We start from the raw sequence: 25,480 nt of genomic DNA on the forward strand, positions 1-25,480 counted from the left end.
GCCAAAGAAGCCAAGTATGCTTCTTCAAGTTAACTGTGGAGACCCATGCTCTGGTGAAAGAGTCGGAAGCATCAAATGATGCTCTGCTTTGCCACATTCTGCCCTTCTATCAAAATAGCATTAGCCAGTCTTCTTTTATTATCTGGCAAATCTTGGACAAAGAAAGCCATCCTTTCCCACAGGTGGAATTGGTTAAGGGCCATCACCGGCTGGTAATTAGCCACTCTAATTCCCAGAAAAGAGAAAAAGGAAACTTTCCCCCCAATTTGTATACATTTTCCTCCCTTCTCTATCAGGAGTGCAGTGAGGCTAGCCAGAGCTAAGCCTATTACTGGCAGGAGCCACCATTGCAGAAATTGGTACACAATGTATATGAAAGTTAGAAAATCCTTCATGGGGAAGCTGAGACAGTTTATCTGCTTTCTTGGAAATCGGTCAGCTCCTGCTTCTGGACAGCCTAAGAGTCAGAGAGCGAATCCTATTCATGGAGGTAGCCCCAAGAATGTCAAATACTTGATAGGAGGTTTCCTCCACGGCCTCCAAAGGTAAATTTAATGGGGCTGCCATGCAATCTATCAGCTCATGGAATTGCAAAGCATCCTCAAAGGGGAGGAAGGAGAGGCTACACCCACATACATGCTCATCAGGTGATATCAGTATTCATTTGTTCCCGCTCAGAAAGAGGACCTATCTCCCCATCTTCTTCTTCAGAAAGCATATCAAGTACAACTATCTGAGCTGCTGACAGATCCAGAGGAACCACATCCAGGGACTGTTGAGCCGCTGAATCCTTATTGGATGAAACTTCCCTTCTCCATCTATAAGGAGGATGATCCAGAAATTCTTGTGGTGGAACCTCTGTTCAGTAGCTTGGATCTGGAAACATACCCATAGGAGGAGGAGCAGAAGTATAAGGAGGCATAACTTGTCATGAATAAGATTCTTGCTTTATCCTCTTAAAGAAGGAGTTGAGCTCATATCCGCTATGGATCACTGTAGAGATAGCAACGGAACCGTCGGGTGAAGAGAAATAAGAAGTGAGAAAGATCTGCCTGAGTTCTTATTGGAGTCTTAGGAAGAGGGTGCAGAGGTGGATCTGGAGAAAGACTAACAATCTCCTCTGCGTGCCTCTTTTCAGGAGACAGAGAAGCAGATAGTAGAACCCAACAAGACTGTCTCTTCCTCAAGTTTCTCTCAGTCAGATCAGGGTAACACTCAGGCGCAGGAAGCTGGGCTTTAGCCACTACTGTTAACAAGCTCTTTGGATCAGAGGATGTTCCCAAAACAAGAACAGAGTACGGAGCCAATGCCACAGGCCTGGGGAGTATCTGATCAGGAGAAACACTCAGCTCCGCAACACTGGACTTCGAAGTGGAATCTGGAAGAGATTTAAGTTTCAAAGTTGGAATCATAGAGGCCATGTCAGAACTGAATAGATCCAATAAGTCTGATGTGTGGGATCTAGCACTGCTAACAGTGACAGTCTTCTCATTCAGCTTCTCATTCGGAACCGATACACTCGGAACTGACATGGCTTTAGGCTCCTTAGCAGGCAGACAGTCCTTTTCTTTCAACAGTGCCTTCAAAGCCTTCAAAGCTTTAGCTGAAGGATTGGAAGCCCGTACCAACAAAGATCCCAATGACTTGGAACCCTTAGACAACTTAGCCTTGCTGACAGAAGCCACTGGAGCCAAAAGCGGCCTTTTAGTCTTCAGATCCAATGACCCTCCAGAACCAGACAGCTTAACAACAAGAGGTTCTATAAACAGAAGCCCCTGTAGTCTTTTTCTACCTGTCCTTGTGTGCTCTATTTTCCAGACTATCATGCCCAGAACACCCTGGAGGAGAGTGACACTTAGAGCCCCTAACATGTTTGTCCGACACTAGGAAGACAGCTGGGCATGAAGCACATCTCTTAAAGCCATTCTTCTTTTGTGGTTCCACCATCACACATGGATTCTCACAAATTATATTAAACTATCTATACTACACTCAACAAACTGCTTATACAAAAAAAGTGTATGAAGGACAACAACTAGAAAGTAACAAGGCACTACAACTGGAAAAATCCCAGATCTGAGGGACCGGAGCTGTTCACATCCATCTGGTGCAGCAGTTGGAAGGAAATGAAGTGGTAGAGGGCACAGTGCCCTCTTATAGAGCTTAAACCTTGGACTCTCTGGAAACACTGAGGGAAGAGGTAGAAGGGGGCGTACGTGCGTTCGCTAATGGACACTGCTTAGAGAAGATTCGACCAACATGTGCCACCAGGCAGTGCAATATCCATAAGTGGGAATATGCAGAGCCACTTGAAGAAGCAACAGTATACGTTGATATCAATGCAAAAGCTACTTTCCAAGACCTAGGATGACAGTGACAAAGAACACAGCACCATTAGATGAGAGGCAAAGCAGAGCACTTAATTTTTTTGCAGTATGCAGTTGTACCTTGTAGACAGTGCCCTACAAGTAAATTGACCAGCCAGAGTTATAAAGCTACACTGAGGCTAATCGCCAAATGCAGCCACGACAGTACTTTGAAGTCAGAGTAGAACAAAAAATAATAATAAACACGTACTGAAACACTCAGTCTCCTTCCTGAGCTGAGTGAGTCATCAGAAGAGGTTCAAAGCACAAGGAAATCATGCAAACACAGAATGGGGTAGAGCTTTTGTGAAGTAAAGTAGAACCCTGATCAGCCCAGATGAAATGACAGCAATTAAAAAAAAAGGGGGGGGGGAATCTCTCCCCTGAAAGTTAATGATTTGACAATACCTGCACAAAGCATCTTATAAATCCAGTGCACTTTAAAACGTAAGATTGTATAAAGATCGCCAGTGGAAACAATGCAGCTAGTTCTGGGCTGGGAAGCAGCAGCCATTTACACCTATGCTACACAATAGAGTTTAGTAAGGATACCAAATTCAGCGAACTCTGCAATGAAGTTGGGTCATTACATCGTTTACTAAAGCGGCAATTTTGTCTAGAACAAAATTTAACACCCCAACCCATCTGAAAAGGGTCCTGGGATCTTTATTGACCCTAAGCAATCAGAATATCAGTTTCAGCGTCTGCCCTCTGAAAAGAGCAATGCCAGCAGCAGAGCAGCTATCAGCCTCATGCTGGGGCATTAGCTCAGGATTGATTCAGAGAGTAGAGTGCCCCTGACTGTACTGCTAATACCACTTCCTAGAGCACCGAATTAAGACCTGGTCCACACGAGAATTGTTTTTGCCGGTATTATAGGTGGGGCCTGTCTTTGCAACCTTAAATATTGTTCTTTTAACAGCTCCGTGGCTGTGTGTAATAGCAGTATCGTTTAGTGGAGTGATTACTTTTACCACATTTTTATACTGGCAAAACCCCAACTGTAACTGCAGTTATACGGACACTGCAATGTGTTTGCTGGTGTATCTAGGTCACAGAAAGGATATAAAAGTCTGTGGCAGAGGCGGGAACAGACCCAAGTCTCCCGACTCTCATTCCACTGGCTTAAGCACAGGAGCATCCTTCCTAACTCACCTCGGTCCATCCTTGCTTAGCTTGTGGGATCTGACAGGAGAACAGAAGGAAGTGGTAGGGCTGCAGACACTCTTAGATTAACAAGGGGAATGGTATTAATGCTGGTCTGAGCAAGAGTTTGTCGAGTTTACAGCAATTCATCTCGGACTTCATTTGTACCATGCTCCCCCTTCAGTTCCATGCTGATTTAGCACATGAGAGAGCTGGGCTGCTTCTCTAGGTATCTTGATGATCTTTTCTCAGGTGAAACAGGGCAATAAAAAAATTACTTCTATGAAATATATGCCTCAGACAGGGTACAATGGGACTAAGTTCATTGTTAAGACTTTTTTCAAATATAGGAAGATCACTAGCCAGCTGGAAAGTAAATATCTGAGTACTTGACTGAAATGACTTAACTGGTGTCACCTTCAGTGCCTAGCACGAAGCGTGAGATCACATAGCCAAACACATTATCATACTCCTTCAGAAAAGACAAGGAAAGCTTTGTGTGCAGAAACCACAACCTATCATAATAAGAAGCAGCCCAAAAGTTTCACATTGCAGCTACCAGAAAATAGGACACAGAGCTAGCAAGACTGTCCTTCCCTCAGTCCACCCCCCACTCCCAATGCAAGCTATCTGGGTATTGAGAAGGAGCTGGTTTACCAGGGTCTGTAAAGATGCTTAATGCATGTAGAGGAGGTGGGGATTGAGATGCATAGGGGAATGAGTGAATGTATATAATCAAGCAGACTTTAAGATCCTACTGGTCCCTTCTGGTCTGAGAAAAGGAAGTCTGAATAAGGAGATCTAGATTTTATTCCCAACTCTGCCAACCTGTTACTCTCAATCTCCAGCAAGTCACTTACTATTCCCATTTGACAGATGGGGAAAATGTGAGTACAGCGGGGGTGAGTTTTACTCCCTACTGTAAAGAGCTTTGAGATGTACAGGTAAAATGCACTAAGTATTACTCACCGCTTATCCAACTTAAAAAGGGCCAGCCCAACATATACATACTTTGGGAGCTAATATTAAACTAAGGAAACCCTGCTTGTTCCCAGTATCAATACCCACACAGCTCTAGTACTAGTCAATTATTGCAAACACAGTGGAATTAACTTTCTATTAAAAACCCACACATTTTTTGACAAAGCAATAAACTGAAATATTTTCTACCTATAAATTTCTCTTCCACTCTAGGAGTCATGGGGGGTGTGGGAGGGGGAATCAAATAGAAATATTCAGTCTATTTCTAACATCTGAAATGAGTGAAACAAATTCTAAATAGTGTTCACATTCACTGAACCACATTCACACTGGAACTTAGTCCAATCACGGCCATTTACTAACTGGTTGATTTCGTTGCTTTTTACCTCTAAGCTAGTATTTCCCAAAGCGTGGGATTCACAGAACTTGGTGGGGTGGGGGTGCGGACAGACCACCACTGTTCCAGAGTCTCAGTTTTCATTAAAAACAAGATGAGACCATATTATGAGGGTCCACACTATCAGAGTGACAGCTTGTAGCTGTGCAGCTGCTTATTGCCTCTCCAGTGGCCCCTTATGGACAGAGATTGCTCTACAGCACCCTGCTTCTCTGGTCATCCAGTCTCTTCAGGGGCCCTGTAAGAAGTCACAGCTCACAAATTACTTCAAACAATCCCCAGAAGGAATCCCATTTATTGAGCCTTCTGGATCATGCTGATCCTCCAGGCCCCAAACCCAGTTCAGTTGCCCTTTCCTAGTAGTCAAACACAATGTCTTTCAAAACAAAACTCAAACTGATGGAGTCTTCTTCCCAGTTTCAGGTGGGCACTACCCCCTCCTCCCTGTGGGTCTGCTCTCAGTCTCTCCCCTGCTTCCTGGGCAGGGTGTCTCCAGGCATCACTGCCTAGAGAGCTTTCTCCTGCTTGTAATTTCAGTTACTCTCTCTCAAAGGAATGGGTTACCTAGGGCGGTGGTGGAATCTCCATCCTTAGAGGTTTTTAAGGACCGACTTGACAAAGCCCTGGCTGGGATGATTTAGTTGGGGTTGGTCCTGCTTTGAGCAGGGGGTTGGACTAGATGACCTCCTGAGGTCTCTTCCAACCCCAATCTTCTCTGATTCTTCTATGAACCCCCATCCCCTGCAGCTTCCTGCTGCCTTTTAGCCTGGAATCACTTGATTCCCCTCAGGTGCACCTCATTATGTAATCAGGGCTGTCTTAGCTCCAGGCTCTCCAGCCCAAGGGCAAACAACTCATAACACTACTGAACAAGATCATCCATCCCACCAACCGATCTCAAAGCTCCCTTTGAGATGTTCTATTAAGAGGAAAAGAGTATGTTGCCACTTTGCAAGATTAAAATCATTGTTAGGTAACACTATTATGAAACTTGAAAACTAATGTTTTATTTCTGTTTTAAATAATACAAATAACTTGTGTGCAAACATTTTCCAACACCTAATATTGAATATACATCATTTCATACAATAAGAATGTAAGGATGTTGAAGAATACAACTTAAATTCTAAAACATGGGTAGGCCTCTAACAAATGGAGCTACAGGGGGCACCAATGATTTCATTTTCTCCAAGCGGGGAGGTTCATCTTTCAAACTTTTGGGAAACGCCACTCTAAACCATGAGTTACTGTTTCTCCATTGGTTAGACAATGAGGGGAAGCTCAAAGGTAAGTGGCTCATCATTTTTGTGATGACCAATGGTTTTTCTCTAGGTCAGGATGTTTGGGTCTAAAGCTCCTTTTAAGACAGGATAACCTGCCTTGATAAACAGCACAATGCACAAGAGAAAGAGTCCACTATGGGAAAATGTTTTTCATTTTACTGTCATCTAAGTGTTGTAAAGTGATGCTATTCTCATTTATTCTCGTGCATATTTTCATTCAGAAAAGCAAAAATCAAAATTGAGAACATTTTTCATTGTCCTGAATGCTTTCAATCAGACTCTATGAAGAAGGGTTAACTGGGTTTCGAAATGACAGCACATTCTCTTACAGTGAAGGTATGCTGGTTCTGTGTTTGGCTTTATGTATCTAGAAATGCAGCCAATGGATTCACCATCAAGAATGTAAGGCGATCTGAAGACTGAGACATCTTTGTCACTTCCTGGAGTTGTAGAACTTGATATGGCATTTATCCCTGCATGTCAGCTTTTCCTCCATGTTTAAGAAAGCCATGCACAAATCAACGTACTGACATTATGGTACATGATACCTTCCTGTATAAAAGTCACGTTACATCTTGGATCAGAACATTCTTAACCCTCTCCACTCAAATTGCAATGTGTAGAGATATAGCAGGGCCGCTTTAAAGTGACTATAGAATAGGTATTGAGGGTTCAATATTCTGTCCTACTAATTTCCATATGACGTTTGTTCAGTTTGCACGTACAAATGAATTTTTAAACTGCCAACCCTACAAGTTGGCTCTGGGATCTTTCTATCTCATGCATCCCTTCCAGTGACTGAAGTTCAGAAAGTCAAATGACGTCCTCAGGTACACCTGTGCTTCCCCACTATCTCCAGATTATTTCCTCAGCAAGTCCTGAGGTGTCTAGTTGTCGCTGAGAACATAATTTGGTCCACATGACAACTATTAATGGTGGCGATGCACAAAATAGAAAGAACACAGCCTGACTTGGAAACCAGGATAAGTTTGTTGTGCTGGCAATTAGAGGAAAGATTTTACTTGAAAATTAATCAAGTCTGATATAGAAATCAGACACACAATGAATATGGAACCCAGTGCAATAAATTGATTAAAAATAGTAACCATATAGGACAAAAGTTAACTGTTCAAAACAAAATCTGTGAAAGGTAGGAGAAATATCAGAAGGATTTAATATATTCCATCAACATGACAATATCATGATTTTATGCAGAATTTTCCAAAAAAGGATAGAATTTTATTTCATTACTAAACTCAAATATAGTCTCAGACTATTACTGCAATTTCATTCTCGTCGTGTTTTTTCACATGGAAGGGATCGGTTCAAACAAACAAATAAAAAAGAAAAAATCACACAGCCATCATCTCACACTATAATAGAGATACAAGCTTTCCCCTATGGACTTGATTTGTGAGTTTTGGGTGCTTTGCGAGGGAGTGTTCCAGGTGAAGGAGGAGCAACTACATGGCCCTGGGATGAGTTTGTTGTGTGCTTGCTTACTGTGGGTCTGCTTGGTTGAAGTGTACAATGTGATCTTTTGCGGGGGTGGGGGGCTGTGTGCCAAGCCTAGAGGCCTGCTAGGCAAGGCTGAGTGCTTCCTAACAAGAACTTGGCCTGCCATCCTTTGGTCCCTAATCCCTTTAGGATCCCTTGATAAGGGATCAGGGCTAACCCAGGAAGAACAGAGGGTTTAAAAGGCCAGTTTGTAAGTGACCAGAGGAGCAGCAAGCAGGGGAGTTTAGGGAGGAAGTGTGAGTCTGATACACCTAACTTTCTCTAAACTTAGGCCAATAAACTGCCCCTCACCCCCCAAAAAATCCACAAAACAAAAAATGCAGGCAGAAGTTCAGCAGCAGAGTTGGGGCTATCCAGTTTATTGCACTGAACATAGCATGTATGATTACCTGTCTTGTGGGCAGGTGGCATATATGTTCATTCACTGCAAAAGCTCATGGCCCTCAGAGACTGAGTACGCGCTCTTCAGACTAGAGTGGTTGAACTGAAGGAGCTAAGAGAGATAGGAATTTACATAGGTAAGACTCTCAGGGACCCAGTAGAGCAGTCCCATCCTCAGTCTGACAGCCTCTGTGCTATTGAGAAGGATGAAAGTCTCAGGGAAGGAGAACATCAAGCTGGAGCGAGATCCCATAGTTGGGATCCTCCTTCCAGATGATGTCATGGTATCCTCTCACCCAGAGGACATCTTTCTGAGGATACCAAGGGAGCCCTGTTATTAGGAAGAGACAGGTAATAGTAAGAGGGATTCAATTATTAGAATTATAGCTAGTTGGTTTGTGATGAGTGGGAGAACCGCACAATGAATTGTCTGCTGGGTGGAAAGATTGCAGACCTCTCAAGTCTAACCAGACTTATGTGCAGTGCTGGGGAGGAGCTGATGGTCATGGTACATGTAGGTACCAATGACATAGGGAAAGGTAAGAGGGGTCATGGGAGGTCAAATTTAGGCTGCTATGTAAGAGATTAAAGTTCAGGACCTTCATGGTAGCATTCTCTGAAATGCTTCCCGTTCCATGTCAGGGCCACCTAGACAGGCAGAACTGCAGGGTCTCAATGTGTGGATGAGAGGATGGTATTCAGAGAAGAGGTTTAGGTTTATTAGGAACTAGGGACCTTTTGGGAAGGAAGGAGCCTATACAGGAATGATGGGCTCCACCTAAACTAAACTGCTGGCATGGAAAATTAAAAAGGTCATAGAGGATACAAGCCAGTAGGGGAAAGGTGACAAGTGTGGAGGAGCACATGGTTCGGACAGATACATTCCATAGGCGGGGATTTATTAAAGGGGATACTCTATGTCCTAATAAAGAGGAGAGGATAGAAGTTGATAAAGTACAGGTGGGAAGTGAAGAGAAACAGTCAAACAAAAAAGAGTCCCATTCAATTACATCACATGAAGGCAGATGCGTAAATATTGACACATTTTAATAAGTGCTTGTATACAAACCCTAGAAGTCTAAATACTAAAATGGGTGAATTAGAGCGCTTGGTAGTAAATAAAGACAATTGATATAACAGACATCACAGAAACTTGGTGAAATGATGATAGTCAATGGGACACGGTAATACTCGGGTACAAAATATACAGGAATGACAGAGTAGGTCATGCTGGTGGGGGAGTAGCACTGTATGTGAAAGAAAACACAGTCAAACATACTAACAATCTTAAATGAAACAAGTTGTACCTCAGAATTTCTATGGATAGAAATTCCATGCTTGAATAATAAAAGAGTGTAGCAGTAGAAATGGAGTACCGATCACCTGATCGTGATGGTGATGGTGACTGTGAAGTGTTCACGGAGTTCAGACAGGGTACAAAAACAGAAATCCAATAAAAAATGGGGGTGGGACCAGTGCTGTTCAACATATTCAGAAGTGATCTGGGAAAAAGGGGTAAACAGTGAGGTGGCAAAGTTTGCAGATGATACAAAATTACTCAACATAATTAAGTCCAAAGCAGCATGCAAAGAGTTACGAAGAGATCTCACAAAACTGAATGACTTGGCAAGAAAATGGCAGATGAAATTCAATGTTGATAAGTGCAAAGTAATGGACATTGGAAAACATAATCCTGACTACACATACAAAATTATGCTTACCACTCAAGAAACCGATTTTGGAGTCATTGCAGATAGTTCTCTGAAAAGGTCTGCTCAATGGGCAGCAGCAGTCAAAAAAGCTAATAGAATGTTAGGAACCATTAGGAAAGGGATAGATAAGACAGAAAGTACCATAATGCCACTATACAGCTCCATGGTACACCCACACCTTGAATACTGGGTGCAGTTCTGGTTTCCCCATCTCAAAAAAGTTGTATTAGAATTGGAAAAAGTACCGAGAAGGGCAATACAAATGATTAGGGGTATGGAACAGCTTCCATATGAGAAGAGATTAAAAAGACTGTTCAGCTTGGAAAAGAGAACTGAGGGGGGATATGAATGGCATGGGAAAAAAATGTTATTTATCCCTTCCCATATCATATTAACCAGGGGTCACCCAATGAAATTAGTAAACTGCAGGATTAACACAAACAAAAGGAAGCATTTCTTCACACAACACACAGTCAACCTGTGGAACTCATTGCCAGAGGATGTCGTGAAGGCCAAAAGTATAACTGTGCTCAAAAAAAAAAAATTTAGGTAAGTTCATGGAGGATACGTCCATCAATGACTATTAGCCAAGATGGTCAGGGACGAAACCCTGTGTTCTGGTTGTCCCTATATCTCTAACTGCTAGAAACTGGGACTGGATGCCAGGGAATTGATCACTCAATAAATTGCCCTGTTCTGTTCACTCTGATGCATCTGGCACTTTCAGAAGACATGATACTGGGCTAGATGGTCCATTGGTCTGACCCAGTATGGTCGTTCTTATGATTCATGGATAAATTGCATAGATATCTAAATCATTCCTGAAGCAGATTTGTGGTGAACATATGAAGGAGCTCCTTGGGCAACTAAGAGATTACTTACAAAAACTGGGACATGGATCTAGATGTGTACCAATGATGCAATTCTATAAGATGCAAAGCACCCTGAACCCCCACTGGCACCTTCTAGAAGATGCTCAGCACTTTGATCAGTGGGACCATAAAAATTATGCAGGGATTGATTTTGCGCAACATAGACATTTTTTTGTAAACCAAAGGAACAAATAAAATACATAACTGCAAAAGAGACCTCTAAGACTGTTGCATAATAAAAATATCTCCTTGGAATAGGTTTTCATTTTGATTAAGGGCAAACGACAAGCGCTTTAGTATGAGAACTGTTCAAGTAAGTTTTAATAGAGTGCACCAGTGAAAGTGAATCAAGATGACTTGCATCAAAATTTGTTTGAATAAACACCAGGTAAAAAGGGGCTACAGTTGTTTCTTTCCAAACACCACCCTTTTTCTAAGGCAACAATACACGTTCATTTCAGAATATAACTGTTACAGAAAGCTACATCACAGTATAGTACAGCATGTAAAATCCACCTCTGTCAAGAAGCCATTATTGAATGGCATATTAGCTACACTTACAGCCTTCTAATTTAGAGTTACAGTTTACCACAGCTTTAAATTTTTTTTTAAAGTGACAGATTTTGAATGAACTTTCTATTCTCCACGAGAGTGTGCATATAGGGGGATATTACAGTAATTACGACATTAAATAACATTGCACAACCAACCTCTATGGTTAATTCAGTACAAAAGAACAAGTATTAAAAGGTACCATTACTAGTGGTTTTACATAGTTTATATTACTAATTATGGAAGGAAATTTTTTTTTCCATAGGCAAATGCCTAAATTACAAAGCTGCACATTACAGGCATAATGATGTGGTATAAATACAAGAAATCTGGTAAAATATTAAACACAAACAAGTTACATGGGAACAAATTGTACAATCACATAAGATAAATCAACCATTATTGTTTAGTAGTAAAGTATCATAAGGAATTGCATGTTGTCTTTGGGGGCAAATATTCCAAAAGCCATTTAAATTCCTGAGGTGGTATAATTAACTCATACAATTGGTCAACACTTCAAATTATTTTGTGCTATGAAACAGTCCCAACATTAATATATTTCCACACACTAGAATTTGCAATATATTGAAGGCAGCAAACAAGTGATATTTTACATCATATTATTTAAATGAAATAATTTACTCTTCTCCATTTTGATGCTACATTTTCAATGGGCCATGAGAGTAAGCATTATAATTTGCACACAAAACATTACCTAGATGGGATTTCTGTTCCCCAGCAGCTCTCAGCCGGCCCAAGGCAAAATAATCTTTTTAAATCTGTAAGTGCCAACACTGTAAACATGTTTGTATTTTTCAGATAAATACTGTCCAATACCAAGGATAAGAACCAAACATAAGTAGGAACAGTTTTGTGTACCACAAAAGCCGATTTATCGACTTCTGATTCAAATTCACATATGATTTTTAAATAACTAAAAATGGTCATGCTACAGTTGTGAAAACTATTTTTTGTGCATTTTGACTCTGGACACAGTTTTAAAAAATGCATGATAGAAGAATTATTAAAACCACCAAAAATGTAAATAGTGATAGGGAAGAACTTTTTCAACTCAAAGCATCAAACATACACTTTTGTGCAGAAATCTAGACAACTATACAAGATCTGTATGTAAGCAATCATCTTTTTTATTATACAACTCTATGAACATAAAATGAACAGAATGCTCTATATACTTACCTGTACATGTGAACATAACTTCTTTAGCTACAGTTATTTAGTATAGGTCATACTGAATTTAATTTTACAATTCAGAATAACTATGTATAACCTTATTGCAATAGGGACAATTTCTACATGAGGAGTTTCACAGGCCAATCACACTAGGCGTAACCAGTACATTCAAAACGTAAGTGTAGTTCACGTATGAATTTTCCCTGATCCCATAAATTTAGTTTCTCTTTACAGCTTAAGCTCATTTGCAATTTTGGATGCAATGTTCTTAAATGCAATAGACGTCCCAGATATTCTCTTGAAGCGGACTCCATTGAGTGACAATCGTGGCAATTTGCAGACTTCCATCTCCCATTGAACAAGACTATCCTGTCGTGCATCACCATGAACACAGAAGAGCAAAAACCTCTCTTTTTGTTCATAGTCACAGTTATTAGCATCTAACACTTTTCGAATCTCTCTCATCATATCATTCGGGTCCATGGAACTAGTGGTCTTCATACTCCACGTGAATCGCAAAGAACGTGGTTTGGAATCTTTGCTATCCTCCTTTTCTCGGTCTTTTGGTTCCCCAGAAGCACTCCTGGGGAGAGAAACATGTTGCATACTCAAAAGTAAAATCCATACAATAGATACAAGTGCTAGAAGGTAATAAAGTTTAAGAAAATCCTAACTATAAAGCTACAGTAAAGCTGTGTTATCCGGCACTTTACCAACCAGAAAGCTCTAGAAACTGGCATTTCAGGAGGGGGTTAGGGGGGCGGGCTCAGGGAGGGAGTTTGGATGCGGGAGGGAGCTTAGGGCAGAGGGTTGGGGCGCAGGAGGTGTTTTGGGGTGCCAGATCCAGACGGCGTTCACCTTGGGCGGCTCCCCACAGGCAGTGACATGTCCCTGCTGTTTCTAGGCAGAGGAGCGGCCACAGAGGCTCTGTGCGTTGCCCCTACCTCATCCCGAGTGCTGGCTCCACAGCTCCCATTGGCCAGGAGCTGCACCTCTGCCTGCACCGTCTGCCTGCACCTCTGCCTAGGAGCAGAAGGGACATATTGCCACTTGCGGGGAGCTGCCAGAGGTGAGCGCCGCCAGGACCCGGCTCCCCGCAACCCCTCCCATGCCCCAACCCCCTGCCCCAAGCCCCCTCCTGCACCCAAACTCCCTCCCAGAGCCCGCACCCCAACCCCCAGCCTTGAGCCCCCTCCCACACCCAAACTCCCTCCCATTTAGTTAATCAGAATTTTTGACTTACCGGCACCCCCCATTCCCCCAACATGCCGGATAACAAAGCTTTTTTTGTATATGCAATGGAAACTACAGATACACATCCCTCTACTCTGCTGTAGCAGGAGACAGTGCAATCTACATTTTAAAAAGTATCTTTTGAGTTCTACTGAGCTCATCGTTTGGAGCATACATCAACAAAAGGTATTAATTTGTGGGACACATGGTCTGGATGTGTAAACATGCTGTAAAAGCAGCAAAGGAAGGAAACCCACCCTGCATTCCACACAAAAGTTTTCGCTTTCATGCTTGTGCATGAAGAGAAACTCATTTCCTATATTTACAAATTGGGGAGCATTATGCTCACAATTAACCCAATCTGTTTTTACAAATTCTTTAGGGACTTTTGACCCTTCTTTCTCCTCTTTTTTAAAGTGACCTTATATTTTTGCAACATCCTATTTTAACTGATGCACTAGAATTTTATATTACAATTACTCAACTGGGTGGGCAAACAGCTTCTATGTCTCTCATAACAATACAAAGCCAGAAGACACGGAACAGAATAGTGAGAAAGAGACAAAAAAATGTCATTTTAGCTGATAAAATGACAGATAAAATCCCAAGTAATTATCTTCTAATGAACACAAACAGTGGGACTATAAAGCTTCTTTACCCATCAGATCACTCAACATAGGTAAGTTTGGAACGCAGTTTTTTAAAATAGTGCTCATTTAAAAAGAGTTCCAGATTCTGCTGTTTCTTTTCCCAGATGCCCGAGAGCTGCTGATGCTATCACCCACTATTGAGGAGGGGGTGTTTCCTTGGCAGGGTCTGTTAAACGAAGAGCGGAGGTCAATTTCAGACCAGATTTTCCTCACCCTCGTTTTCCCCATTTCCTTTCCTTGCATCCCTGCTGTTCTCCTTTCATTTCCCATCTCCTATCCACTTGTACTTCTTGGGCAAGCAACTTAGTTCCTAAAACACTGCCTAACTCAATTACGCTAAGGCCACCACGGCTGGGCAAGGCCCTTTACGACAGCCATTACTGGTATTATTTTTACTTCAAATGTGCCAGTTGTTCTACAAACACATAGGAAAGCAGTCTCTTCCCCTATATGTAAAGTGCTCTTGTCAACAACGAGGTTCCCCCCCGAAACAAAGAACCTGCCACTTCATTTAATAAACTTTTCACTATTCAGAGCAGAACCACTCTAAATAGCTGTAAAAAAAAGCATGCTTTTTAAACATTAAAAATTGATGGTTTATTTTCATTGCTGCCACCACAGAGCCACCTCAGTATTAGAAGACTTGGCACAGCAGAGCAGTCGAGGTTTGGACTCGGGTTGCATTTCAGGAAGTGGCCTGATGCCCAAAACATACTAGGCTGGAGGATAACCAGGAGGCACCAGCAGAGATCGCTGGAGAACAGGAATGAGTGGTGAAATCCACTGCCATGCTTAATTAACTTAACAGACCTGACTATACTACAGGGTCGGCAGCACAGCAGCGTAAGGACATAGGAGGAAAAAAAATGCTGAAACAGGTAATTCAAAACCATACACAGTATATTAGTTATACTAAGCAACATATACTGTTTAAAGAGCTGCTGCTCTTTTAAATACAGATGTTTATTAAATGTTTTCTCTTAGAAAGAAGCCATTCTTTTTTGTAATTAACCATTTTAGAGTATAACAACAACTGCAGTGTGTGTTCACTGTTTATTCATTAGAGGCTTCATGAATGTACACCTGCTTTACCAAACACATTAAAAAGGCAGAGTCAACATGCTGAGACATGCTAGAAGAGAACATATACTGAGAGGTGAACACACTGTACAGTATGTTATTGCTTATGTTATAGCTACAGTTTTGTTTGTGTGTGTAGTGATTGCCACACAAAGTCAATATTTACAATTACCACCTAACAATATCTGAATACCACTGTTCTTTTTAAGTGTAAAGAACCACAGACACCTCAGACATTGCAGGGTGATCACTGTTGGTGAACAGTGACTTTTAAATGATGAATACAATATGTGACTATATTAAATATTTTTACACTACATGTACATATTAAGTATTAACCTATATATTTGCTACTTAAATCTATATTATATTAAATAATATTAAACATAAGAAGATAAGTTTAAAGAAGAGCCTTATGATTTGGTTTAATCTTGTAGCTGGGATTGCTTTCATAGTAATGTGTTAACTTATCAAGTTTGCTTCTTTACAAAATGTACAATACAAAACACAGTTTTGAACATATATCTACAAGTATTTAAAAATCAAAAAGTGAATTTCCAGGGAATTAAGAGGGATGGGCAAGGACCCACCGCAAAACAGAACATTTTAAAAATACAAGTTATCTAGGCACTATTCTATTTTAAATCCTGGTTAAAAATCTTTCAGAAATCACTTTAACTTTTAACACAAAGGACCTAGCAGCGAAGTATTAATTGTGGCTCCTCACCTTGAGGTGTCAGTTCTGCCACTGGCTTCGCCTTCACTTGGATCCCTCAAAACAAAGTTAAGGTTGAGATTCAATGATAAAGACGAAAAATAGAAGTCAAGAGAACCCATATCTATAACAGAGTTAAAGTAACTACCGAGCAAAATTCAGCATAAAAATGTTGTATTTACTAATTTTTGTTAAGTACTGTTTTTCAGCTGCAAGTTTGACTTCCCTTTATGATACCTCAATTTATTGCAACCCTGATAAGTAATTTTTTTTTTTTTTTAAACTCTTGGTAAGGTTAGCATAAGTTACAGAGTTCTGGCCTAATACAGACTGAAAAATGGCCATATATGATTCCAATAAGTATAGTTATAGCACTTTCGTCAACAAGGACCTGAACCAGAGAGGTGCTATGTGCCCTCAACTACTACTGAAGCCAAATATAGCTAGCTGCAAGTGCTCAGCTCCTCTCTGGGTCAGGCCCTTGGGCTCCAATCCTGGAAACATTAGGCATCTGTTTAGCTTTAAGCATGGTTACATATTTAGAGCTAAGCATATGCCCATGAGTTTCTTGGATCAACCCGAGACCCTAATTCAAAAGGTTACATATGCATCTGTTTAACTTTAAACGAACAAATTATCCCATTGAATTCAACAGCACTACTGATGGGCTTTAAGTTAGGCAGGTGCTTAGGTACCTTGCTGAATTGGCGTCATGATTTGTAAAATAATTACTTAACAATATGCTTTAGTAGCCTCTGGCAATTTGAAAAAAAAGAAAAAAAAAGATATGTACAATGCATATTATGTAAGCCAAGGTATCAAAATCTGATAAGTGGGTACATTCCCAGTGCTGCAGTACAAGCATTTTAGTAAATATTTTAAAAGATTTATTTAATCCAGCACATAACACCCTTCAAAATTATTATATATAAACACCTAGGTAACTGACCCTCTAGAAAGTATAATTTGGCACAAATTGTTAATACACATTTCAACAAAAAGCCTCAATACTCTGTACCCTAAGCAAGCTGCATTTTAACTAATGTCTAAAAGCATTTACTTTATATAAATACCCTACATGCTTACCAGAAAAACACATACAATTGACAGAATAAAATAAAAACAATCCTTCTGGACACCTTTGTAAACAGTATACATATAAAACTATTGCTTACTAGGGTAATGTTTCATATTATTCAAAGACATTAAGAAATAAATTATCAACATCAAGACTGAGACAACCCAAACACAGTCAAAACAGTTAACATCAGATTGGTAGAACATAACAAAATATCTTTGAGGCAAGCACCCCCATTAATGATCTGAGAGGTAGGGAATGTCAAGCTTTTGGTTTGATGAAATGATTAACACTACTGAGAAACAATTCTAACCACCTGTTTTTGGAGTGTGTGTTTTTTTTAAAAAAGGGTTAACAGCAAAATGTCTGAGGTTTGAAATTTAGGACTTGTAGTCACGGACACCAAGAAAACACCAAAAGGTAGCTTTTTCTTAGAATTTTAGCACTATAATTAATAATCAGATCTAAAACAAAAACAAATCCTCCATCATGCACAGAAGTAATTTTTTGTTAAAGTTTGATATAATTAGGAGACCGAACACTGTCAGTGTGTTCTATATAAATCTATCGTTAACTGCATATGATGAAAAATGTCAAGTCTAAACTGGCTACAAAAAAAAAATCACCATGCTTCACAACGTTACATGCATACCATTTGATTTAATATAGCCTCAGAATGACATTTATAATGACAAACAAGTAATGTATCCTCCTGAAATGATTAATTACTTAGTGGAAAATGCACTTCACCCCATTTGGAATTTTGTTGCCCAAATGGAATGACAGAGCACTTTGTAGTGGGTTGTAATGTTGAGAAAGGGAACAGAAAATGAAAACGTTTCCACTATATATATATGCCGCTAATGCCATTAACGTAGGTTCAGATTTCTGTATCCTCAATCTTGCTATTGTAGGAATGGTCTTTGTAATTAATTACACCTATATCACTTGATTACAATTCATCATTAAAATGTAAATGTTCTCTTTAATGTTACATGATAATTTGTTTAATGAGAGCATATCAATTTTGCAGATGGAGAGACTTTTCATGTATAAATCGAACTATCCTTTCAGTTGTTCAACCAAACCCCATTATTTTTATTATAGTGATGTAAATAGGAAAACACTGTAGTTACTGCATGAAACATGTGACTATTTTGTTTAGGGCTGTCGATTAATCGCAGTTAACTCAGGCGATTACCTCAAAAAATTAAATTGCTATTAAAAAAATTAACTGTGATTAATCGCACTGTTAAACTATATAATACCAATTCAAATGTATTAAATATTTTTGGATGTTTTTCTACATTTTCAATATTGATTTCTATTACAACACAACTCAAAGTGTACACTGCTCACTTTATATTAACTAATGAGTTAATAACAAATATTTGCACTGTAAAAATGATAAACAAAAGAAATAGTACTTTTCAATTCACCTCATAAAAGTAGGGTAGTGCAATCTCTTTATCGTGAATGTATAACTTACAAATGTAGATTTTTTTTGTTACATAACTGCACTCAAAAACAAAACCATGTAAAACTTTAGAGCCTACAAGTCCACTCAGTCCTACTTCTTGTTCAGCCAATCGCTAAGAGAAACAAGTTTGTTTACATTTACGGGAGATACTGCTGCCTGTTTTTTATTTACAATGTCACCTGAAAGTGAGAACAGGTATTCACATGGCACTTTTGTAGCCCATGTTGCAAGGTATTTGTGGGCCAGATATGCTAAACATTCATATGCCCTTTCATACTTTGGCCACCATTCCAGAGGACATATTTCCACGCTCGTCAAAAAAATAATGCGTTAATTAAATTTGTGACTGAACTCCTTGGGGGATAATTGTATGTCTCCTTTTCTGTTTTACCCACATTCTGCCATATATTTCATATTATAGCAGTCTTGGATGATGACCTAGCACATGTTCATTTTAAAAACACTTTCACAGCAGATTTGACAAAATGCAAAGAAGATACCAATGTGAGATTTCTAAAAATAGTTAAAGCACTTGACCGAAGGTTTAAGAATCTGAAGTGCCTTCCAAAATCTGAGAGGGACGAGGTGTGAAGCATGCTTTGAGAAGTCTTAAAAGAGCAACACTCCAATGTGGAAACTACAGAACACGAACCACCAAAAGAGCAAATCAACCTTCTGCTGGTGGCATCTGACTCAGATGATGAAAATGAACATGCATCAGCACGCACTGCTTTGGATTGTTATCGAGCAGAACCACTCATCGGCATGGACACATGTCCTCTGGAGTAGTGGCTGAAACATGAAGGGACATATGAATCTTTAATGCATCTGGCATATAAATATCTTGTGACGCCGGCTACAACAGTACCATGTGAACGCCTGTTCTCATTTTCAGGTGACATTGTAAACAAAAAGCGGGCAGTGTTGTCGCCTGCAAATTTTAACCAAACTTGTTTGTCTGAGCAATTGGCTGAACAAGAAGTAGAACTGAGTGGACTTGTAATCTCTAAAGTTTTACATTGTTTTACTTTTGAATGCAGGGGTTTTTTGTCCAAAATTCTACATTTGTGAGTTCAACTTTCATGATAAAGAGATTGCACTACAGTACTTGTATTAGGTGAACTGAAAAATTTCCATTGCTTTTGTTTTTTACAGTGCAAACATTTGTAAATCAAAAATATATATAAAGTGAGTACTGTACACTTTGTATTCTGTGTTGTAATTAAAATCAATGTATTTGAAAATGTAAAAAACATCCAAAAATATTTAAATAAATGGTATTCTATTATTGTTAATCATGAGATTAATTTTTTTAATCGCTGGACAGCCCTAATTTTGTTCTTTTAAGATAAAGAAGCAAGAGAATGGCTGGCCAAATCTGGATGGCTATAATACAGAAAAAAGCAAAGCTAAGCGGGTTCTGAAAGGGTAAAACAAAGCAAGAAGATAATCCTATTCTAATTAAATTTACATTTATGCTAGATTGTCATACTGGAAATCCTCTAAAAAGAATTAAGAATTTGAAAAATAAATCTCATGTATTATCTTAGAGGAAGTGAAAAATATACAGGAAATAAAGCAAACACAAAAAAATTTCACAGAAAAGTCTGGTACTGACCTGCGAACAAACTTGGAAGTTATCTTGCTTATAATACCAGTTGACGTGCCCCTTCTAGCATGTGCAAACGCACCAGTTTCATGTGAAGGTGAGGCAGGTGGTCCATTGTAAGTGGCATTACGCCGCTCCCGTAGCTGCTCACCATGGAAAGTGCTTCGACTTGAACTCCCACGAGGAAAGCGGGTTCGGTCGGGGGTAGTAGTGCTAATGCTCTGAGCTGACGGGGACGCAGCAGGCACTCTCTGAGTGGCACTGCTGGGAAAACAGAAGAATGCTTAACACAGGACAACCTCCCATATATAAATAAAAATAAACAGCTTCTCTTAACATGTGGTTTCAGAGTAGCAGCCGTGTTAGTCTGTATTCGCAACAAAAAAGAATTTGGGAGACTCTTCACTCCTCCTATAAAAAAAAAAAAAAAATGCTGACTGATTCCAAACTCCAATACACACAAGTCAGGTGGTCAGAGCTGAAATCTTTCCAGCATTCTCCTTGAGGGAACACAGTTGAAAAAAGCCACATACCACCTCACCCCACCACACACACACACACAAATATATATATATATTATTGTGATACCAGTTTTAAGCCCTTGACACTAAAGATGAGATTTTATAGTGCTTTTCCTGACACCAATAGGTGCAAAGTAATCTTCAGTGCTAACAGGTTTAAAATTTATAATTCAGTTTAAATATGTCCGCATATCTACTCTATGGGTTGAGTCTGCATCAGATAAACATGTAGCTATTGCTGTTTTCCAGGAATTATCTGATGACAGAGATCTAGTTCAGAGACATGAATTTATTGTGTGATATGAGCAAAACATGATGTGTCATGGACAAAACTGAATCTAAACAATATGTAGCATTGTTACTCAAATGAATACAATTTTAAAACTCTACTGGAGTACTGTATGATGTAATACATTAAGAGTATATACACTATATTAATATATTTATGTTTACAATAGTTTGTACAGAATTTTGAAGATGTAGAACACTATGCAAATGCTAAGTATTATATTACCTCGGTCGATAAGCTTCAGTGCCATCTTTGATGGTTGGCAGCGTAACTTTTATAGGATGACCAGAGGCAGACATAGATTTCTGGTGTCGAGGTCGTGTTGATACAGCAGATGCAACAGCAGAGCCTGCAGAAGATGTGCTACTCGCAGACATTTCTGTTAGGCTTTTATCACAAGAAAGGCAGGAGGGCCACAACAGTAAGAAAAAACACGTTAGATGTGCTTAAAAGTCAATTCCAACAACAGAAAAGTTTATGTCAAACCCTGAAACTAGATAAAAACTCTTCAATAAAATTACAAAACAAAACAAACCAACAACAGACTTACAATGATTAGTCACAGAAACAATGTTATTCTTGGTAAAAATGCATGTTTTTGCAATCACTTTCTATGGAAAAAAATCTCATTCGAGGATGCTGCGGGATGGCTTTTTATTGCTTACATTCATATAGATAAGACTATTTTTCTTTAAATAGACAAGAAGCTAAAGAATAACTTTTTTCAGTAAGATTACCAGCATACTGTCCATTATAACTTTCCCTAACTTTAACTGTTTGGGCTTAAATGCTAGGTGTCTAGCCTCAGTCTGATTTTTTTGTGTGGGGAAAACTTCATCCAAAACAGTTTGGTTGTTTCTCAGAATGACACGAGCAAAAAATACCTTTTCCCATTGAGAAACAGTCTGACATTTTTTTATTTTTTTTAAATGAAAACTCTAGTACCCTTGTGCTTTCCAGCAGGCACTTGAAATTGGTCAGAGATGTACCTTCTACAGTTCTTGTGAAAATCTGCCCCAATTTGGTCAAGTTAACAGCCTTTCAAATATCTCAGTTTACACACACTCATTAGAGACTTGTTAGATTTTAGCATCTAAAATCTCCAAAGATAGTATGTGATCATGTAATTAAAGACTGTATCATAATGTATGTGCACAGAGGGGCCAAATTAAGGCTGTTCAGACAACTCTAATTCTGGCATTGCCTAACTTTTCAGTGCTTGATGTTGCATCTTATATACTCTTTTAATATAGTCTCTCTCTCGCTCACACACACACACTTACTTTCACATACCGAATATTTCCATCAGAAGTTGATCATCCTGAGAATGTGCCTCATGTATCACATTACTGCCTCAAACTTGCACCTCTGGAGCCATAGGCTCAAATAGTTATTGCTTTTTTAGTCACCAGTGGACATTTATTCACCTATCAAAGTGACCACCCAATTTTTCATAATTCATAGTCTCTGCTTAGTTTGTCACAAGACTGAAATAAGCAAAACCACTGCAAGTCAGGACTGGAGTACAGGGTATTGGGCAGAGGTGTATGGAGAAGATGATCCTATACTGCTTGAAACAGTTACCAAAGATAACTAACGTCAGAATTGACTCACTTTTATGCTCCCAATTGAAATACTAAATACAAACTGAACATCAAATGTGTGTAGCTAGTAACTGAAATTTCCCTAAGTCAACCACTTCTTACAAGCACTGACAATCTACATTAACAGTTAGGAAATACTCACTTTTTACATTGCAGATTTCTAAATTAATGGATAGTAACCAACACATAAAAAGACTCTGATGTTAACAAAAGCACAAGGATTTTAGCTTTTGGATCAGATAGATTATCCTACAAAGAAGCTCATAGGAGCAGACTGCAATAAGTTAAAAACCTCAGTCGAATTCTCCTCATGAGGTTTTTAGGAAATCTCCCCCTGTAGTGGAAAGAGCTTTGAAGGTCTCAGAGTACATAAGGGCAAGGCCTCCTAACCCTACAGATCCAAGGTATCCACCAGGAAGACAACCAGACAATCCTAAGGCAGGAGCCATCACGAATGGATAGCAGTCCCTCTGCATAAATGAGATGGCACTTCTGGCCCCTGGCAACGTTGCTCATGTAGTGTGGACCCCTGCAACTATACCCACAGAAGAGACTCCACATAAGGAGCTGGTATTCCACATAAATTCAGGAGTAACCAGAGGACCAGTATTCCCCAAATACTGGCAGGTTCCCCAAAACTCTTTAGAGGAAAGCACCATGGAACATCAGCAGAGGGATTCCTTGGAAGGGCAAAAGGGTAATTTCACAAAGGAAGCACCCTTGTGCATACTTGAAGAGTGGGGATCTTAGGAGTGTGTCTCTATTTGCATAAACCGAGTGGACAGTCCAATAAATATAACTGAGGAAACTAAATTATAAAATGGGCTGGGGAGAGGGGGGCGGAGTTAGACACTTCAGAGGTGGAATATACTGGTGTACAATAACTGTAAGCAAGCATGCTGATTCAAAAACTATTGTTAACATTTTAAATAAATCCTTCTCCAATTATTTTGAATTGTAGAGAAAAGAGCAATGAGTCAAGGTAACCTACAGAAAATCAACTACAGTCAAACTCAGAGCTCACCCAGTAAATATTTAGCAAGTGGAGACCTCCCCATTTCTATATTTTCCCCAGATTTAAATTTCTTTATTTAAATATTTTAACAATACGGTGTTCCTTCTTGCTGCCTCTCAGTTTGAATGTTTCACACTGATGTGGTGCATATTCTGCAATATAGCAAGCAGAATTTTTCCCAAGAAAATGAAATGCTTTTACAGTAATCAATCTTCCAAAAAGAGATCAAATGTTAAACACAGCTTGGAATTCTGACAGATTTGGAAGAAAGCTGACTACATAAATACTGTGCTTATTCAGAAAAATGTAGTGACAATAATACTTTAAAAGCTAGTAAAAACAGATTGAAAGAAGTGCTATTTATGGACTCACTATCTGTCCACATAATTGCATGTCACAGATAACCAAAAGGACTAGTGGACTGAGTACAGAACAGTAGAGAAAACTTCGTTCTCTTGTCCCTATTGTACTCTGATAACTACAACCATGTCACCAATACTACTCCACGAGCTTAGCGTTTAGTAATTGTTGCTATATAAATAGCTTTCTTCCACGCTTCCTGAGATCTAGACCTTACACAAATTATTCAGGCTCCAACTGCTCAAGAAAGGCTTCCAGTCAAAAAGCTGTTTGACGGGAAATTGGGTTTTTAATAAAACAAAGATTTTGGGGAAAGAGTTTGCTTTTCGCAGAAAATTTAGAATGGTCATAAAAAAACCACCTAAATATTGCCTTGATGGTGATATAGTTAGACCAAGGACTGTGGTTTGTAGAGGAGAAGGGGAATTTAAGGCACCCATATTACAACTTCAGTGAGGTAATGCAACAGCATTTCAAAACTGAAATGTTTCTGTATTTGCCAAAATTTGTTGGTATTCAAATTTCCACTAAAAATCAAAATTTTCTACAGTAAGAAGAAACGTTTTCGACTACTTCTAATTAAATTTTCCAAATATCAACTAGTTAGCTTTGTTACATAAAAAAAATAAAAGTTAAATCTACCTGAAAGAAGAAATGGAAATTGCAAAACATAAGTAGTCTTACCATATTTTGGATTTGAATTTTTGAATACTTGGGTATTTCTAAGGCAACTATCACAATGCTATCTAAGCACCCTACAAATTACTTCAACCGTCTTGCTACACAATGCTTTACTGAAACCCTTAAACACCACAAAGTTATACATTAGCTCTTTAAAAAAGCTCATTTTCACTATTCAAAGCATACAACAAGAGGGCAGAAAGCACTGTAGTTTTAAGAAGCATTCTATTACTTGAAAAATACCACAGCATCAGAACTCCTGGCTGCCGTGCTGCATAGACTCCATGAGATGAAGTCCCTGTAGGAAAATTTTACAACTTAAAAAAAACATTTGTTTTGTTTTGAATAAAAGAATTTTCAAATGAGCTTTGAAACTGAAAAAAGCTTTAAGAGCTATAAAAGCAAGCCAGAGGGAGTTACTTCTCAGACATAATGAGTCTAATATCACAGATGGGGTTTCAAAGTCTTCACATGACCCCCACAAGAACCAGGGTCCTGTCCCACGAGGCCAGAGTACTTAAAATGACGACACCGTACATTCAACAAGAGAACATTCTTTCCCCAACTTCCTAGAACAGACACAGTGGTGGTTTTGCCCTTAGGACAGCTGGGGCACCACTCCATTCTTTTTAATTAGAGAAATAAAGTTTCCTTTACATCTCTTCCATACATCATTTATAGCTGTCAATTAAACACACCCCTTCATGCTATATTCACGCATGGGAATCTGTGCTAGTGCTTCAGTGCCTTCTGTACACACTAA

General features: G+C 39.3%; 1 protein-coding gene across 8 annotated transcripts in view; it reads right to left on the reverse strand.

The window, feature by feature from the left end:
• Positions 1-7,313: 7,313 nt before the first annotated feature.
• MARK1 (microtubule affinity regulating kinase 1) overlaps positions 7,314-25,480 on the reverse strand; it is a 120,152-nt gene continuing 101,985 nt past the window's right edge. For 4 of the 8 annotated variants that reach the window (XM_077813737.1, XM_077813732.1, XM_077813734.1 and 1 more), the window contains 4 exons: positions 21,283-21,444; positions 20,257-20,511; positions 16,093-16,137; positions 7,314-12,985 (listed from right to left, as the gene is read on the reverse strand). In XM_077813737.1, coding sequence (XP_077669863.1) covers positions 12,631-12,985; positions 16,093-16,137; positions 20,257-20,511; positions 21,283-21,444 — 817 coding nt within the window. In that variant the 3' untranslated portion in view covers positions 7,314-12,630. The remainder of the gene's footprint in view (positions 12,986-16,092; positions 16,138-20,256; positions 20,512-21,282; positions 21,445-25,480) is intronic. The other 4 variants (XM_077813733.1, XM_077813735.1, XM_077813736.1 and 1 more) reach the window with 3 other exon arrangements.

This window comes from Eretmochelys imbricata, chromosome 3 (assembly GCF_965152235.1).
Source record: "Eretmochelys imbricata isolate rEreImb1 chromosome 3, rEreImb1.hap1, whole genome shotgun sequence".
NCBI lineage: Eukaryota > Metazoa > Chordata > Testudines > Cheloniidae > Eretmochelys > Eretmochelys imbricata.